General features: G+C 38.1%; 1 protein-coding gene across 1 annotated transcript in view; it reads right to left on the bottom strand.

Moving 5' to 3' along the window:
- Window positions 1-3,171: 3,171 nt before the first annotated feature.
- LOC136857411 (U6 snRNA phosphodiesterase 1) overlaps window positions 3,172-20,581 on the bottom strand; it is a 97,477-nt gene continuing 80,067 nt past the window's right edge. The window contains exon 6 of the mRNA XM_068225174.1: window positions 3,172-3,462. Coding sequence (XP_068081275.1) covers window positions 3,268-3,462 — 195 coding nt within the window. The 3' untranslated portion in view covers window positions 3,172-3,267. The remainder of the gene's footprint in view (window positions 3,463-20,581) is intronic.

The raw sequence follows: 20,581 nt of genomic DNA, 5'->3' as shown, positions 1-20,581 counted from the left end.
ATGCCATAAATGGAACAGCAACCAGAATTTTCATGCACAGTTTTCAGTGATGCATTAAAAATAATTGTATTCACCAGAAATGATGACAGAATGATTTTTTGTGGTACATCTCGAAACGTTCGGGTATACATAGAGGTACTTTACACATTTTGGAGTCTCAATACATTTATCTTTGCTTTAATGTAATTGGATACGAGGCTTACAAACCTGGAACATCAGAATGCAAAGGGCAAAGTAGGCCTTCATTTCATCCTTATTAATGTCAAACCACTTGACAATGCCTATTCCTTTTTCCCTCTTTGGGTCTGATCATTTTTCTGTAGCCTAAATATTTATGTGGGAAAACAACGGGTTCATAAAATCCAAAACCAGACAATTCTGATACAGAATTATCTAAATATTTGTCTCTCAGGTCTCCTGACACCACAGGAAAGACTGTAAAGTGATGAATATTTGGTTGGATATCACTATTACTAACCCAATTTGCTTTCGCACAAGGGGCTTCAGATATAATATCACAGTCACTCGTATCAGATGAAGTGTCACTTTCACTTATATCTACTTTTTAATATTATCATAATTGCCATCACTGTCTTAAACACTTTCAATTAACTCAACAATACATTGCTTTCACTGGCATTTACTACCCATGGAGACATGGCTAGCGGCCTGACTGACACCTGATGAAATGTTTAGGCTTTCAGAGGCTACAACAGGGCAATAAATTACGGTACAAGTTCTAAGAAGAGCTGCAAACAACCAGATTCCTGTTCTATTAACAGAAATTTGCAAAAGGTCAAGTCTTGCAGGGGTGATAAAAATATAGCTAGTACATACGACTTGGCGCGGCAAGTGAATGTCCCATCATTTGAGTTGAAGACTTGGCCAATGCTCGTGTGAACATCCCATAAAGTGAGTTGTGTGGGTTAACGAATGCACCAGGGAAGAATACAGAGTGGAACCTGATTTTCCGGGGACACAAGACACAAGTCAATCAAAATCACACAGAAGTATATCTGGCAGGATTCCACTTAAATGGTCATTTAAAAATACCTCAGAGGAAAGGGGGTTGACTTGTTATATGCCATGTAGGTTTGGCGATGATACACTTAGTCTCAGGGGCCAAGTGAGTGTTCAGGGTGAAATCAAAGTCTTTCTCCAACTACCGTGAACCAATGACAGCAAATACAAACAAAGACTGGATTTTAAAGCAATTTATTAATTACTTGGAAGAGGTAGTAATAATAATAATAATAATAATAATAATAATAATAATAATAATAATAATAATAATAATAATAATAATAATAATGGATGATGTGAATTATCACTCAATTATCAATAAAATTCAAAATTAGCAAGCTCGATAGCTGCAGTTGCTTAAGTGTGGCCAGTATCCAGTATTCGGGAGATCGTGGGTTCGAACCCCACTGTCGGCAGCCCTGAAGATGGTTTTCCGTGGTTTCCCATTTTCACACCAGGCAAATGCTGGGGCTGTACCTTAATTAAGGCCACGGCCGCTTCCTTCCCACTCCTAGCCCCTTCCTCCCTCAGCGTCGCCAAAAGACCTATCCGTGTCGGTGCGACGTAAAGCAAATAAAAAAAAAAATTTAAAAAATCAAAATTCATCCAGTAAAAAGGCAAATATTTGAGACTGGTTAACTATTAAAGGCATAGATTTTCTCTTTAGAAACTACAGTTGAGCTTTTGCAACGTATGCTACCATTCAAAAAACTTTTCAAAAATATGAATTAGTTCAACTTTCCAATGAGATAAGGCATGAAATAAATAGACTATACTCTTAACATTGCCAAAACAACCCCAATGAACTTGCATGGGCAGAAGTAAAGAGTAAAGAGAGAAGTTGGAAAATGAAACTCCCATTAGATGCTGTAGAGAATCTTAATAAAGTTGATGAAATTGCTCAAAAACAGTGGTATGCCAGTGTGGAACACTCTGAAAAGTTACAAGAGGATGATTTTAGATTGGAAATAGAATGTGAATAGGTGTTAGAACCCCTTCTTATAAAATTACAAGACAGTGACAATGAAGACAGACAAATCCATTGCAGCTTGTCAGAAGATGAGAAAGATTAAATTGTGAAGGTATATTTTGTTTAATATGCTTGCTGTTCCTTTTTTATATGATCTGTTAAAATGAAATGCAATTTTACAGCTTTAGTGCTTTCTTTTATTGCTGGGAATCAAACCTGCGATTGTGGGTCGGACGTTCCACCACTCATCTACCAAGGAAGTTAATAAACCAATGAATGACGGGTATGACTGCTGGTAATGCTGTAGAATTCTAAACTTTAATTTGATGATAATTACAAGGCATGGCCTCCGAAAAGGTTTGGTGGCATCTTAACGAGGATGAAGGTTTAAGATCCCGAGAATCACACTGGGGTCTTCGGACCTAAGGTCAGCGTTCTGTCCGTTTAGCTACAAAGCTGGACTTTCATTTGCTAAACCCTAGGCTACCATCTCCACTGATCGGGTGTCAAGTATTAGCAATGGCAGAGGTCAGGCCAGTCATTTGTGAAACAGCCTTGACAACAGTACTGTCAAAATGCTAAAGACTTGACGTCCAGTATAGCCTTGTTCATTTCTAAGGACATCAGGAATTACCAAGTGATCCTGTTGAAGTGCCCAAGACATAAAGAATATGACATGTTTAAAGTACGACTGCATTTGATGATGTCAGGAAATACTGCTTGTTTATATCCGACTCTGTCGCCAGGTAAATCTATGATTGCTCAGTTATTCAGTCATTGGTAATACAGAGGTTCTTCAGCCGGTGAACAATCAACGCACATCATTCTGAATCTGCTCTATTGTTTCTCCATTTGTAGCATTCACAAGTTCTTCTCTAAAATACAATACATTCCTTTCTATCGGTAATACGAAACTCGTGTGATGACTACTTGGTGCACTGACATGCTTGCAGCTTGCCCCGTGGATTCGCACCCAGATGCAATCATATTTTGAGAACGGAGTACTAGTTGTATCGCTTTGCGGATAAGATCCTTTGAGGATCACAACATTACCATCATTTCATTTTTGTATCAAGAAGCAAATACAACTAGTCTCACTGCTGGCCATTCATTCAAGTAGGAAAGATCTACAAATAGGGAAGCAGATGAGGGATATCAAACACAGAAATAAGGTACTGTTAAATAGCATACAATTTTAACCAAAATAAAGAATATGACAAATAGTAAAACTAGAAGTTAAAATACACTTCTCAAGAAAGCAAACATGGCACACCTCATGCAGGTGCGAGATGAAAAGCTAACAGTTTATTACCACTTTTACACATAAAAGAGTCAACAGTGAAACTCCAGTTGTTAGGATGAGTGCTCAGGAACTGTTGAAATACCAGCTGCAGTTGAGGTAGAACACTATTAACTTCTTTGGTGTGGTCACCAAGGCACCACGCCACACTCAAGTGAAACGATGGATCCTGTGGAAGATGAACAATCCAGTATAACTCCACCGTAGAAGCCAGGGTATCAACAATCATTATTCAATTGTCTGAAAGTTACAGGGAATAAACAAAAAACTTGTCCTGGTCTATTAAGAACATTACACTTAGCTCCAGAAGACCGATTCATGGGAAGTGAAAGGAAACTACTACTTGAGATGCAATGTAAACAAACAAAAGCTACAAAACTTATATGAGACATGGTATACTGTAATAGTACATATATCACACCCCCATGCTGTATTTATTACAATGCGTTATTATACAAACATAATCTTTATAGACTGTTATGCCTTTCAGTCCACAAACCTCTGAATTTACTAACCACTGCCACAATCCTCTATAGGTAACTAGTTCCGTGGCCTTGTTTAGTTCTATACCACTTATCTTTAAATTGTTAGAAACTGAGTCTAACCAACATTGTCTTGGTCTCCCTCCACTTCTCTTACTTTATATAACAGAGTCCATTATTCTCCTAGGTAACCTATCCTCCTCCATTCGCCTCACATGACCCCAACACTGAAGCCGGTTTATGCGTACAGCTTCATCCAAAGAGTTCATTCCTAACTTATCCTTTATATCCTCATTCAGAGTACCTTCCTGCCATTGTTCCCACCTATTTTTACCAGCAATCATTCCTGCTACTTTCATGCTTGTTACTTCTAACTTCTGAATAAGATATCCTGAGTCCACTCCCACAAAGCAAAGTTGGTCTGAAAACAGACCGATGTAAAGATATTTTCCTCCAGGAGCTAACTTCTTTCTGACAGAATACTGTTGATCGCAACTGTGAGCTACCTGCATTACCTTTACTGCAACTTGGTTCAATCTCACATACTATATTAACCATCCTGTGAGCACACACATCCTAAACAGGTACTTGAAATTATCTACCTGTTCCAGATTTATATCACCAATCTGCCATTCAATTCTCTTGGATTTCTTACCTGCTGACACCAATTTAGACTTGGAAAGGCTGATTTTCATACTATATTCATTGCACCTACTATCAAGTTTCAAGATATTAGACTGCAGGCTTTCGGCACAATCTGCCATTAATACCAAGTCGTCAGCATAGGCCAAACTGCTTGCTACATTTTTCCCTGCCTGAATTCCTCCCTGCCCCATAATATCTTTCAGCAGATGATCAATGTAAACTATGAATAATAAAGGTGAAAGATTAGTGTTGTGAGTACCTTGAACCAAGAACTCATTCTACCATCAATATTCTCACTGCAGCCCAATTGTCCACATAAATGCCTCTGACTGATTTTAATAATCTATTCCTAATCCCTTAGTATGGTAAACATATTTTCCCATGGTTCTCTGTCATATGCATTCTCTAGATCGGGGGTTTCCAATTAGTAAGGGGTCGAGGTCCGCACTGGAAACCTTGGGCATGAACGCAGGCTGCACTTAAATAATAGGCCAATTTTTATAAAATTCTGCAAATAGAAGTACCAGTATGAAATAACATGCATAGTTCAATTGAAATGATGGTTTAATAATTTGAATTGCTTCAGACACAATTTTACAATTCTTGCATAAAAGGGTGAAAATTAAAATGAATAACCAGGACAGTTGAATTTGTGAGGAGAGCACCAAACAATGTCAGTTCATTTGAATTAATATTTGAGAAATAACAAAAACACACCTAAAGACGAACTGAAGTTAATAATGTAGTCAAAACAAAACTTAAAGGACAATTTAGTGGGAGTAGTGTGAAGGGAACAATGATATACAGTTGTAAGAGCCTAGAATCAGAGCAATGTACTTCCAGAAGTACTTCCCTGAGCATTTCTTTGAGTGTGCAGCACTGTGTACCAGCCAGTACTACGAATGAGAGAAGAACGAAGAATTGAAACCACTTCTTACACCAATGGCAATTAAGTATTTCTTGCATTCACAGCATGCCACATTGCGTATAATGTCTACGGTGAGGTTGGCATGGAGTTCAAGATTTGGTATGGATCCTATAGCCATTTTTATAATGGTTAAGACCTAGAACTGGGATTTGTGAGGGCTCATTTTCTGCCGAAGATTGGATTTTACATTTTTAAAAATAAAAAAATAATCTATTCAGACCAAATGAATACTTATAATTTTGTAAATTTTCCTCACATTTCTTAAAATGGCAGACCACCATGTGGAATCTACAAAACATGAACATAACTTTCTATTCCTCTCGTAGCATTTTTCAATTACCTGGCACATACTGAAAATCTGATCCTGAAACCTGACCTGATACCACACTGGTTTTCATCAAATTTCCTCTCAACCTCTGATCGCACCATCCCTTCCAAAATCCCAGTGAACACCTTGCCTGATATACTGATCAATGAGATACCTCAATAGTTGTAGCAATCTTTCCTGTTCCCATACTTATTGATAGATGCAATTACTGCTTTTGTCCAATCAGAAGGTACTTTACTAACACTCCATGCTAATCCTATTACTCTATGAGCCATTTCATCCCTCACCATTTCAGGTCTAATTTCATCTATTACTGCTGCTTTATGACAATGGAGTTTATTTACAATCCTTTCCACTTCCTCACGCGTAATTGCACAACATCACTGTCCTCCTCCTCATGAGCTCGTTTGTTTGGAACTTTACCAAGAAGATTTCCTTTTATGTTGAGAAAATATTTTCAAGATTATTAATTTTCTTTTCTTTGTGTATTAATGCAGTAATATCTGAAGATGGAAGGTCTCCATATTAGAGCCTAGTAGTTTTCTTTTTTTTTTCTTTTTTTTTTTACAGGTAGTTGAGAAACAGAGTTATTTCCACAGTTGGAAATATAGTCATGGGAAAAAGTATACACACACCTTAAACGTTAAGCAATGTTGTCGTATGTAGTTGACGCATTGCCCATAGGCTGCTAGCAATTGCACTACTTTCCTATATTTCGGTATTTCGCGAAACATGATTATGACTACATACTGGAAATAACAATAATATTTTAGAAATGTTTGTTTTAACAAACGTGTCGTCCAATAAGTTCGAAATATATATGCATAAAAAGTATTCGTACAGATGGTTTATTTCACATCAAAATCCTTGATAACATTCCTTGCAACGCAGGTAAGCAGTAAAGGTCACGTCTTGTACCAAGTCAGCTGTGTTTCAGTTGTTCTCAACAACAAGTGATACAGTCAATCAGTAAGATGGGCCGCAAAATGAAACAAACAACAGAAGAAGAGAGAAGAATCGTAATCCAGGCTCATAATTCCTGTAAATCGTTCTCGGAAATATAGAAAACTGTGAAGGGACCAAGATCTACAATTCAGGGAATTATTGACAGGTATGGTGAGAGAAAAATCTATCAATAATGCACGTAGATGTGGACATCCATGCAATCCAGACAATCAAACTAAAAGACTAATCCTCAGGAAAGTTAAGGAAAATCCTAGAATCAGTGCTGCAAAACTGAGGTCTGAACTAGGAAATGATTTAAAACTTAATATCTGTGCTTCCACAATTCAAAAGTTTTTATATACGAATGGGTATCATTGTAGAAATGCCAGGCAAAAACCTTGAATTACCCCAGCAAATAGGAACAAAAAACTACAATATGCTACAGACCATAAACAGGCTTCTCTAGAATTCTGGGATCGAGTTATATTTACGGATGAAAGTAAATTGACTGTTTTTCAAGAAGAATATGACAAAAAGGTGTGGAGAAAAACGAACACAGAACTGGAAGAAAAATCTGCTTCCTTCAGTGAAGCATGGTGGAGGTTGTTTAATGGTTTGTGGGTGCATGACCTCAGCTGAAGTAGGTTCCTTAAAATTCATAGATGGAAAGATGGACCGTAAATACCATATTGAAGTTTTGAAGAAACATCTAGCATCTAGTGCCGAAAAAATGGGACTTCTGGGTAATTATGTATTAATGCAGGATAATGATTCAAAGCATACGGCGCTTGATACACGACTGTGGATTTTATACAACGCACCCAAATATATGGTAACACCCCTCAAACCCTGCATCTGAATCCAATTGAACATGTGTGGGCTTATCTTAAAAAGAGACTGTGCACAAGAAATATTTCATCAAAGCTAGTTTTGAAAATGGCTCTTTTGGAAGAATGGGGGTAAAATTGAGCCCACCTTCACCTCCACCTCCACCTCCAAGCTAGTTCATTCAATGCCCAGGCAGCTTGAGGCCATTATAAAATCAAAAGGATTGCCAACTAAATACTAAATGTGGACAAAAATCAGTGGGGAATGAAAGTAAAACCGGACTGTACGAATACTTTTTATGAGTATGAAATCATGGTATTTTCATTTATTTATGTATTAATGACAGAGATGTCTATCAATTGTATGTTTTATGATTTACATATCTTTACATAGTGTACAGAAAGCTAACCTATTGATGTTATACAATGTACATGACAATAAGTGTACTAAGTAATTTTTGTTTCAGTATTAAGTGCAAGAATATTTTTTACTATGACTGTACATTCAAGGTTATGAATTTCATTATGGGTTCCGTATTGAATTAAGATTACATATAATTTACAAAGTTTATTCTACCTACTCAATACTGTACAATAATTGCAATGTCTATAAATACACTACAACATGTTATCGAGGGACTAGTTTCGACCCTATGTGGGTCATCATCAGCCTAAGATACACTTATGGACTTGCCAATTTCCTAAAACAAAATTACATTGTAGAAATAAAAATTAAAAGAGTGAACTGTGTACGTGATGCGATAATGTACATATAAAATGGTCGAGTGATGAAATGTTGATAGATAAAATAATGTTGTACTGATCAATGACAAATAAAATTTTTCAGGTTTTACATCAATTACACTTAGACTGTAAGAATAGTAACACCTGATTTTTTACAATGATGATTGAAATATGCCCTTGTTTAGTGAATACTCTAAAATTGCACATTAAAAGTATAAAATGCCAGTTGAATGCAAAGTCCAGATACTTCTATTAAGTTCTATATTTCAGGTGCATCTTCTGGTGGAGAATTGAATGTTGAACATTGTCTGTCTTGCTTAAGGTCCAATATTTCTGTTACAGAAATTAAATGGAGATAAAACCATACAACATTCTTGTAATATACTGTAATGGATTCTTGCTGTGGTATGAGAAAAAAATTCCCAATCCAAGTTGGAACCAATAGAACCTGATGATGAAAAAGTTAGAATTAACGCAAGATATTTTAAAGGAGGGAATGGTGGCAAACGAAGAAAGAAAAGAAAACATGAGTACTCACCTTGTGCGCAATGTGAACTAAATGACCGGTAGAGTGCATGAGAATGGCATGGAATAGGAGGGGAAGAAAGTTAGTGAAGGGAGGAGCAACCCAGTGGAGCAGGTAGCGTGCGAAGGGAGGGGGCGGGGCCGACGGGTGGGGGAAAGATGGTGATTGTATCAACGGAGGACCTTTAATTAACTTAAAGAAAGATTTTTGATCCGCTAAATTGTTTTTTCTGAAATAATCAGAAATAATCTGAATAAATCAAATAAAGTATGGACTTTTCCATTATTTCGTTAAGGTTATAGTTTGCATTAAAGTACTGGTCCAGATGTATATAAAAATTCTCAATTATATTAAGCAGAGGGCCTTATTAGCTATTTAAGAATGTCCATGTCTAGTTTAATATTCGTGAATTTATGATTGTAATCGACCATATGTTGGCTGATAGTCGAAAATTTCTTATATTTGACTGCGTTGATGTGTTCCAAATATCTTATATTAAAACTTCTTCCAGTTTTCCCTACATCAGAAATATTAGTGCAGGAGTTACATTTGAGCCTGTAAAAACCTGATTTTGCGTACCTGTTGACCTTGTTGATGTGTGACGTGTTATGTAGAATGTGTGTACTGTTATTATTGGTTTTGAATGCAATTTTTACACCTTTTCTCTTGAAAATATTAGTGATCTTATGAATTTTGTTATTAAAAGTGAAAGTGGAAAAGGATTCGTATTTAGATAGTTCTTTCTTAAGTGTTGTTTTGGGATGAAATTTATGCCTATTGATAATACCTTCTATAAAGTGGCTACCGAAGCCGTTGAATTTTGCTATACCGCGAATAGTATTCAATTCAATGGAAAGATCTTTCTTGGCCATGGGTATGTTGAATGCTCGGTGAACTACGCTCTTTTGTGAGGTTGGGGGTGAGTTGAATCTTGATGAAGAGTAACTGCGGATTGGGTGGGTTTTCCATAAATTTTATAGGTTAAAGAATCTGGATGTCTTATGATGGTTAGATCTAGAAAGTTGATCTTTTGATCTGTTTCTGATTCCAGATTTCATCACTCCACCATTTTATATGTACATTATCGCATCACATACACAGTTCACTCTTTTAATTTTTATTTCCACAATGTAATTTTGTTTTAGGACATCGGCAAATCCGTAAGTGTATCTTAGTTAGGCTGATGATGACCCACATAGGGTCGAAACTAGTCCCTTGATAACATATTGTAATGTATTTATAGACATTGCAATTATTGTACAGTATTGAGTGGAATAAACTTTGTAAATTATATGACTGTATATCACGGGAAATTTTTGGCGACTCAAGAAGAATCCAAGTCTTGGGTGAAGAAGTCCATGGACAACCCCGTAGCAAGCTATTTTAAGACCCAGATGAATTGTGTGGTTGCCAGACTGTCATGCTGGAACCTTAACCGTTGCCTACGCTATAATAGAAGGCCCGGACAAGCCGACACATTTCTGGGCGAACAAAGTAGTTCAGGCAATGGGCGCTTCGATCGCGTTTATGTTCTGTTGTTCTCATGTTCTGTCTATATCCTTATATTGAAGATACATCCAATAACGCGAAAAAATACATTTTTACTTTCATTATGCCTGGCGTGAATCAGATATAAAAATATAAAACGACTTAGAACACACTACACTTCATAGATTTTTTTCATTTTGCACTTGTTTATCACACAAACATAAAGAATAGGGAAATAAATAGAAGTACTCACCTGAGTTTTCCCTATTTCTATAATTTCAACACTTTTTCTGCTCAGAGGCTTGCTCTTGAATTTGTTTAATAAATTACAGCCATTAGTCACTTTCTTTGCATTGTTATCAAGAACAGCCCTGAAAAATTTTGTAATTATAACGTATGTGATGTGTGCTTGATCACAGTCGCGGCACTGAAACGACTCTTTAAACTTTGGAGCGGTAAGGAATTTCAGCTTTCGGACAAGGTTACATTTTTCGAGGTATCCTAACGTCCGCGTTGTAAATATTAATACATTTTTTAGAAGAAGACGAATTTGCGTCGGCATTTGTCGGGGAGCAGAATTCCCCTCACAGTACTTACACTGTAATCTGAATCGACAAAGTGCAAGCTACATATTCTGGAGTTATCATTAGGAGTCCAAAGATATCCTTTTCTGCTGCCCTGTCGAGAAATAGCAAGTCTCCACTTCTCCAGTAATCTCGGATCTTTATAACAAAAAATGAACATTTATATTTGTGTATATTTCTTCGCTGTGTCAGATATGCAGTTAGGCTCGCAACAATAAACTATCTTAACCTATAGAATTTAAAGATAAAAATTTCATTGTTCCGTATTGAAATTATTGATGTTAAAAATTAAATAACTGGAAAGGAGGTTCAACCTATTCAATACTCAAAAGAAAGAAACGTAGCAATCACATTTCTATTTAAATGGGACCGGTTTCGACCTTAGTCTAGGTCATCATCAGCCATAAAAAACATATAAAATGTTTATGAATGTTGGTCAGTTCCACACTCTGTTAGGCACAAAGACACGAAATCACATTCTGTCCTGCACAAAGTCACAACACTACTAATCAACATACGAAGATCAAAAAGGCTTGAATTCGCAGACGAACAGATCTGTAGTAGAAAGCCGCCAGCTCCCAGTGACCAGCGCGGCACACTCAAGGTCACGCGCTGCGGCCAAACACCAAAGTAGAGTGGAGAACGTTTCGAAGGTCCAGAACCTGTCACGGCTGCGGGAAGCCAATTACGTATATAAAAATATACGACGCCAATTAGTACAACTGAATGAGCACCCGTACTCCAGATAAGTTCTTGGTAAACAGTTGACTTGAAAAAACAATTGTAGAGAGAAGAAAAAAATGTTTTTTCAAGTCAACTGTTTACCAAGAACTTATCTGGAGTACGGGTGCTCATTCAGTTGTACTAATTGGCGTCGTATATTTTTATATACGTAATTGGCTTCCCGCAGCCGTGACAGGTTCTGGACCTTCGAAACGTTCTCCACTCTACTTTGGTGTTTGGCCGCAGCGCGTGACCTTGAGTGTGCCGCGCTGGTCACTGGGAGCTGGCGGCTTTCTACTACAGATCTGTTCGTCTGCGAATTCAAGCCTTTTTGATCTTCGTATGTTGATTAGTAGTGTTGTGACTTTGTGCAGGACAGAATGTGATTTCGTGTCTTTGTGCCTAACAGAGTGTGGAACTGACCAACATTCATAAACATTTTATATGTTTTTTATGGCTGATGATGACCTAGACTAAGGTCGAAACCGGTCCCATTTAAATAGAAATGTGATTGCTACGTTTCTTTCTTTTGAGTATTGAATAGGTTGAACCTCCTTTCCAGTTATTTAATTTTTAACCTATAGAATGGAAAGAGAAACTTGACGGTAATTGGCCCCAGGGGCTCTGAAATTTGGAGCATGGGTTGGTGACCACGGGGCCTTTAGCTGACTCCTGGCATTTCTTCCACTTACTTGTGCCGGATTCCTCACTTTCATCTATCCTATCCGACCTTCCTTGGTCAACTCTTGTTCTTTGCCGACTCCAACACTATTAGGTTTCCGTGGGCTAGGGAGTCTTTCATTTTCACGCCCTTCGTGGCCCTTGTCTTCCTTTGGCCGATACTTTCATTTTTCGACGTGTCGGATCCCTTCCAAGTTTTCTCTCTGGTTAGTGTTATATAGAGGATAGTTGCCTAGTTGTACTTCCTATTAAAACAATAATCACCACCACCACCACCTTCACGGTAATTTGGAAGCACATAACTAAACAAGTGTTAAATGCATCTCAGCAACCATCCATATATTGCAAATCATGAGACCAAATAAATTAAAAAACGTCAAAACTCTTCACATTTCATATTAGATAAGGCCTTGCCTTATAAAATGGTTTAATGTGTAATTTCTTCTCATAAAACATGTTGCTGTAACACACGTAATCATAGAATTCATGCCAAACAACAGAACATAAACGCGAACCTAGCGGCGGAAAAGGAAAAAACTATTAACCCGCTTTTAATGCAAGAAATTGGCTTTCTGTCCAGGCCTTCTAGTATCTAGTAGGCTTTGCCTTAACACGGCAAATGTTCCATTTCTGATTGGACAGAGTGGGCTAAGCCATATAAGGACAAAGCGGGAGAAGGTCTCCATACAAACATGTGATGGCCGCCAGCTGGTATATAAATTCTACAAATTTTTCTTAGAATGTTCTAATCGACTACTCTACAAATTATCAATATTATTATTCTTCAAAGGTTATGGTAGAGTACATAAAGTTATTGCAGTATGGTGTACTAGCGAATAATTCTAGCTAGCCTTGTGCTTCTGCATTTCATCACATATCTTGTTGTCCCTTCCCTACAAACCATGTGACCTTGCTGCAGTGGGGAGGTTTGTGTGTCCCAGTGAAGCAAATAGCAGACCCATAAGTGCAATCATATAACAAACCAATGCTTACAACAATAGTGCAGGCCTATATGCTTACTATATCGCCACCACCAAGAAAACCAGTCATACTGTAAACATAAACATTTTTTCAAGTTAACGTTTATTGGTCGATGGTACCACAGAACGCGTGCGCGGAGAATCAAAATAGCCAAATCATAAATGCGATCCTACGTGCATGATGTCAAAAATATAATTTCTCAAATAATTTCAGTCAGAATAATATGCAAGAACCGATTCATTGTCATTAATATAAGCAAGTAATTCAATATGAAGAATGCCGGGTACCCGTGCCCTCACACTTGACTCACCTGTTGACTCTCTAACCTCTTTGACATGGTCAGTTCGCACCATATTTGATCGTTAACTGCAATGACATCGTCCATTCGTGAAGGCTCAATGGAAACTTTATCTCAGTTCGCCTCCATACAGTTGGTGTGGAGCATGGTAAGTGGATATGTTGAGCGTAATCATAAAACTTGTAGAAGTCAGAATATAAGGAGACTCTAGTGACTGTAAAAGTTATACTGTGGCGTGCCTTTTATTATGTGGTGACGGAAGAGCTGAGATTCTGGGGATCGGACGACCTGCCGTGGACTGCCAATCGTCTTGTCATTAATCAGAGAGAGAGAGAGAGAGAGAGAGAGAGAGAGAGAGAGAGAAATCCAACTAGGAAGCAGTTTGTCCTTGATCCGATTCTGATTAGGTAAAATGGTTTTTTTTTTAAATTGTCTTTCATATTGCCTTTTCAAAACTGTATTTCCCTTCTGGAATATTTCATTTAACTGAAATATTAAATATCAAAAGTGTCAATTATTTATTACGTATTTACATTTTGTGCATAACCTCAAATCCATCAACCTTCCGTAATTTACTTCTTTTCTGAGATGTTAAATATCAAGATGTGATGTCATTAGCATGCAGTTTACTCCTCACAGACAGTGAATATAATTTGCTTCGTATCCATAATATCATTGCATTTCATCTATATGTTGACATCAGTGGCACCCAGCAACAGCCTGATGTGATCGCAGTAATCAGCTGAGGTAATGACAGCTCCTAGACAACTCCATGTGGTTCTTGTCATGTGCTCAGAAGTAGCCCGGTCATTCTCCAATCAACGTGAAGACCGCGGATGGGTACATAATGTTCTTTGTTTACGTCAGTTTTGGTTCTCTCGATGACAGCAGAATAGTTCAGTGAATGACGATGAAATCAAAAGAACATATGAAGAGAGAGAAGATTTAATACAATATGTAAAAGGTGACGAGAATCTAATTGTGATGGGAGACTGGAATGCAGGGGTAGGTCAAGGAAGAGAAGGCAATGCAGTAGAAGTATTCTGATTGGGACAAAGGAATGAAAGAGAAACTCAGCTATTCTGCACCGATCATAATTAAGTCCTCGCTACTGCTTGGTTCAAATACCACAAACGGCGGCTGTATACGTGAGACACTGGAAGGTATCAAATAATCTTCATTATGATTAGGCAGGGTTTCAGAAACCAGGTGCTGGATTGCAAGACTTTCCCAGCAACAGACGTGGACTCTGACCACAACTTGTTGGTGTAAAATGCCATTTGAAATTGAAGAAAGGAAGAAATACAAGGAGATGGGATCTAGACAAGTTGAAAGAAAAGAGAGCGAGGGATTGTTTCCAGGAACATGTGGCACATGACTAAAGGAAAAGGCTGAAGGAAACACAATAAACAAAGAATGGACAGTTATGAAGAATGAGGTCAGTAGGGCTTCTGAAGAAAGGTCAGGATTAAACGAAAGACCAACTAACAATCAATGGATAACTCAGACAAAAGTATAATAATGCAAATATGAGGAGGGCAGAAAATAAAAAAGAATACTGGCGATTAAACAATGAAGTAGATAGAAATTGCAGGACAGCTAAGAGAGAATGGCTGAAAGAGAAGTGCAAGGATGTTGGAAGGTTGTATGGTTGTAGGAAAGGTAGATGCTGCATACAGAAAAATCGAGGAAACCTTTGTAGAAAGGAAGACAAGGTGTATGAATACTAAGAGCTAAGATGGAAAACCACTTCTAATGAATGAAGACAAGGCAGAAAGATGGCAGGAACATACATAACAGTTGTATCAAGGTAAAGAAATAGATGATATGGTTCTGGAACAAGAAGAGGCTGTTGTGATGAAACGAGAAACCTAAATTTATGGTCAGAATTTGACAGAGCTTTGATGAGAGACCTAAATAGGAATAAGGCACCTGGAATTGATGACATACCCTCAGAATTACTGACTGCCTTAGGAGAAATGAGCAAGGCGAGGTTATTCCATTTAGTGTGTAAAATGTATAATACAGTAGAGGTGTCATCCGATTTTAGTCAGAATGTTATACATACTCCCAAGAAAACGGTGCCGACAAGTGTGAACTACCACACTATTAGTTTAGTATCTCACACGCCTGCAAAATTTTAACACATTATTTACAGAAGAATTTAAAAGCAAGTGGAACTGAGTTGTCAATTTGGCTTCAGAAGAAATGTAGAAACACATGAAGCAATCCTTACTTCACATCTGATTTTTAGAGGACCGAATTAAGGACAAGCCCACATACATGACTTTCCTATATCTAGAAAAGGCATTCGATAATGTTGATTGGACCAAGTTATTTGAGATTCTGAAGGTGATGAGGATCAGATACCAAGAAAGAAGAATTATCTACAATCTGTACAAAATTCAGTCTGCAGTGATAAGAATCGAGGGTTCTGAAGGAAGAAAAAAAAAAAAAACAGCAATCGATAAAGGAATGAGATAAGGCTGCAGTTTGTCTCCCCTCATTTTCAATGCTCATACAGACCAGGTGGTAAAGGAAATCGAAGAGGAATTTGGAAAGGGAATTACCATCTGTTGAACGCCATGTGTCTTTTTCCGTCAGAGGTCAGCAAAATCAGACTGCTACAGCCCCAGTGGAAGGGGGACAGAGTCACGCACCTCACCGGCGTCAGTGAGTTCCGAGACTTGCACTAGCGTGAGTAACGGTATTGTGTTTGGTGCGCTACATCATGGACCACCGCGTCCTAATGTATATTTTGTACAGTGTAAATAGTTTTGTGAATAAATGAAGTATGTAATGTACATTATGTTGGCCTTCCCTTTGCACTTAATGATGAAGTACATTTCGTGGACTATGGGAAGAACTAGGCCTCGTTCAACACGAGTAAACAACTCGAAAACGAGACCGAACACCATCCAAGGAGAGAAAATCAAAACCCTGAGATTTAACAATGATACTGTTAATTTACCCAAGTCTGCAGAAGTACTGGGGAAATTGCTGAATGGTATGGAGTGTGTCTCAGTGAAGGAGTACAAGATGAAAATAAATAAGTCCAAAACATAAGTAATGGAGTGCAGTTGAACGAAATAAGGTGACATAGGGAGTATTAGATTAAGAAATGAAGTTTTAAAGGAAGCAGATGAATATTGTTACTTGCATAGTAAAATAACTAACAGTGGCAGAAGTAAGGACACAAAATGCAGACTAGCACAGGCAAGGAAGGTCTTTCGTAAGTAAAGAAATTTGCTCGCTTCGAACAATGACATAGGAATTAGAGAGATGTTTCTTAAGACTTTTGTCTAGAGTGTGGGTATTGTATGGAAGTGAAACATGGACATTAACTAGCTCAGAAAGAAAGAGAATAGAAGCTTTTGAAAAGTGGTGTTACAGAGAAATGCCGAAGGTGAGATGGATAGATCGACACATGAATGAAGAGATAATGAATTGAAATGGAGAGAGGATATCAATTTGTCTAAATCTGATAAAAAGAAGAGATAGGATGATAGGACAAATCTTAAGATACCCAGGACTTCTTCAATTGATTTTATAGGGAAGTGTAGGCAGTAAGAATGGTAGGGATAGACCAAGGTATGAATATGACAAGCAGATTGGAGTTGATTTAGGGTGTTGTAGTTATGTAGATATGAAAAGGTTAGCACAGGATAGATTGGCAAGGAGAGCTGAATCAAACCAGTCTATGGACTGATGAGTCAAGCTACAACATGGTCAGAGAGTCATTTGGACTTCCTACAGCAGGCTTACCTAGGTATACAATCTGTTACTTACGGGTGGGTATCCATAACTAGGTGGTCAATAATCTACAGCCCAGTTTCAAGGCGTGTTAGCTCAAGCTAAAGTACCATTAAACCAAGTGTTAGAATCAGTGTATAAAGAGGTATGTGGTATCAAAGTCGTTGGTGAGAGTCTACAATTTGTGTTGATACACATTGTAATTATTGGTCACCAGCCTCACTACAATTGGTAGTTCAGGCCTCATTGTCATGTCCCACGGCTTTTATTATATGATCAGTTTATGTATATAGGAAAGTCTCCAGCAGTTGTTGATGTTTTGAAAGTATACTACACATTTTTTGGTGTACTTAGGCAAGTCAGAATATAGGTGTATGATAATCCATGCAGAAGTATTTGGAGAACCTAGGTGCAGTTCCTACCTGTTGAATCGTTTTCAGAGGGTTACGCACGACCTGTAGCAGACGTACCAATACACAGCTCATGTACATGCCCTGAGAGAGAAGAGAAAATTATCATGCTCTGTCAAAATTCAAGGGATCCTTACGGTGAACTCTGGCACCATAATTATGGACATTTTGATTATTCATTTTATACCTCACTAGAGGACCCGTGCTGCTCCGCAGCATTCCTTATAAATAGGTCAGATAACTCGTCTTCATATGCCTGTCATAGTCGCATTGTTTTGCCTGTCCTTTTCAATAGTTTTATGAACTTAACACCGGTAATGTAGTTTATAATATTTCTTTCCATACAATATTCTCTGTGCTTCGACCATTCGGCCGTATCTGGATCTTAACATTTTCAAGCGACCTTGCCCGAGATAGTGCAACATACAATTGGTCGTGGCTGAGTAAGTAAACTACCCACTTTTTCAAGTGTTTGCCCTGCGCTTTATTAATGGTCATACAGAAGGCTAGTCAACTTGATACCTTCCCGTCTGAGTGTACATAGAATGTTTTCTCTTAGCAGCATGTAAGTTATTAGGAACGTTCTGCCATCTGTTGAGTATATTCAGAAGCTGGGAAAGGTCAGGGAATCAAAGAGTATCTAGCACGGAAAAGTATTCTTCCGTGATCAAAGGAAGTGTATACTCCCTGGCTTGACAGGTGGTAATCTAATTTTTTTTACTAGTGGCTTTATGTCGCACCGACACAGGCAAGTCTTATGGCGACGATGGGATACCTTAAGTAAGGTACAGCCTCAGCATTTGCCTGGTGTGAAAATGGAAAACCACGGAAAACCATCTTCAGGGCTGCCGACAGTGGGATTCGAACCCACTGTCTCCTGGATGCAAGCTCACAGCTGCGTGCCCCTAACCGCACAGCCAACTCGCCCGGGTCAGGTAGTAATCAAACATGGTTGCATGCAATGACGTTACTAAGGATGAAAATCACATATATCAGAATGTTAATGAAAGTATTAGTCGCTTGGCAACCAGCTAAGTACAGAATGTATTGTGGGTTGTGGTGAGCCTTCACCTGCAATTATTGGAGTGATCATTTAATGATTTGATTTTATGATTACTCAAAGTCGGCTGAACTTAAAGAGACCTATCAATGTCTCATGATTCACCGGCAGGTAATTCTGAAGAGAATAAAACAGAAATGAAGCAAATCAGTCCAGTAGAACGGACGGACGGATTAGACAAAGCTGTTTTTAGTAAACTCTTTTAATATACAGATTATATTAATACCTAGTACATTCAATGCATTACAATACTCTATGGAACAAAAGGTGAAACAGCAAAAAAAGCACTGTACAACGCGTACAAAATGAAAATGCCGAGGTAGGCAAGAGGTGTCTCTTGGCTAGATAAGATCCTCCAATAAGCATATAAGAGGCTCTTTTAACTCACTGGCATTTATTCACGGCTTTCAGCACACAGGACACAACATATATGTGAGAGAGCCTCGTCGGCTTCATCGAATTCGAGTACACAATTTAGCTGTTCTGCCAAGAGATGGTATGATATGTTATATATTGTTTGAAAGAGGAAGTCTTTCTCCAGAAAAATCTATGTTATATCATCTCATCTAGTTCATGTTCACTTCAACAGAGTGTGAATCCTCCTCGCGCCTGCCTCCATCAGTAGAAATCACGCAGCATCAAAGGAGTTGTTGGCAAGTGGTGATATTTCTGACATTCTGAGCAAAAGCAAGAGTGAAAGTAAGTCAGAAGTGTCAGTTTGTGAAGAACCATTTAAAATCAGTGTGTAAAGAGGTACAAGAGTTGAGTGAATCAGAAAGTCATGAATGTGATGCTGCATGGTCGGGTTTGAGTAAAAATCAGAAAAGTGAACAGTAAAAAATGAGGGGGAAGAAGTGGCAAACCACAATAATTTCCAAGCTTTTGGGACTAGTGTTATACCTCTTAATATTACTCAGGTAATTCTGTGGCACATAAAAGCCCCTTATTCAGCCAATATTATTGCAAGAACTATTTTGTGGCTTTACACATCCCTGACTACTTCAGAATATTCCAAACTATGAACATGTTCTGAAATACCAAAATAATCCAAAAATAAGATTTAAGATTCTTTCATTTCATAAAGTAAATTTTGCTTGGGAACCTACGAAAAGCTGTGACTCACATAAAATAAGTACTAATTCTGCACATGCAAAGGACTAGAAAAAATGAGTATATCAATGGATTTTAAGTACCTCCTATCACAGAGCTCACGGAAAGCCGAATTAGGTGGTATAGTCAATATAATGCTATGGTCGTCTGATGAGAAGTTGTGCTGATGCGGGGTAAGAGGTGCGTGCGAGGGGTAAGTATGGCTGCTGCGCGTGCGCCTATCTCAAGACACAAGGTCTGAAAATAAACATCTGTTCCGTCTGCAACGACTCTTGCGAACTAAGGTGCTGTCGTGAAGTTTCAAAGTGGTGGTGTAATTGTGCTTTAGTTACACATTTACTATGTACTGCTTAATGAGCGTGCATCTGTTTCAAAGGGCTCGCAAAGTGTTCATAGCTAATGTTTGTAGCTTAGAGTGTAGTATCTGTTACTCGTGCCATACCTACAAGCTGCTGAGACTTCTCGTCAGACGCAGATAGTATATTGTCAAGGTGGCACTGTTCACAGAGTTTTCACCCAAAGGAGAGGACACACTAAGAGAGAAATTATGACTGCAAATATATCAGCAGTAACAACCTAGGACAGAGTGACTCCGTAACACAACACGAGAAAACCTGACCTCAAATACATGAGATAAAGGAAGAAGAAAAAATCTGTTATGCATTCTGTAATCAGGATGAAGGGGTTGTTTCTGCAAGCACCATTTGAAAATCACAAGTACATCCCTCTGTTTATCTAAAGTTATGAGATGGACAGTTTTCAATACTGGTCTAAT

Source organism: Anabrus simplex, chromosome 1 (genome assembly GCF_040414725.1).
Source record: "Anabrus simplex isolate iqAnaSimp1 chromosome 1, ASM4041472v1, whole genome shotgun sequence".
Lineage (NCBI taxonomy): Eukaryota > Metazoa > Arthropoda > Insecta > Orthoptera > Tettigoniidae > Anabrus > Anabrus simplex.
The sequence above is the reverse complement of the archived record's forward strand: the minus strand, read 5'-3'. Positions and strand labels throughout refer to the sequence as shown.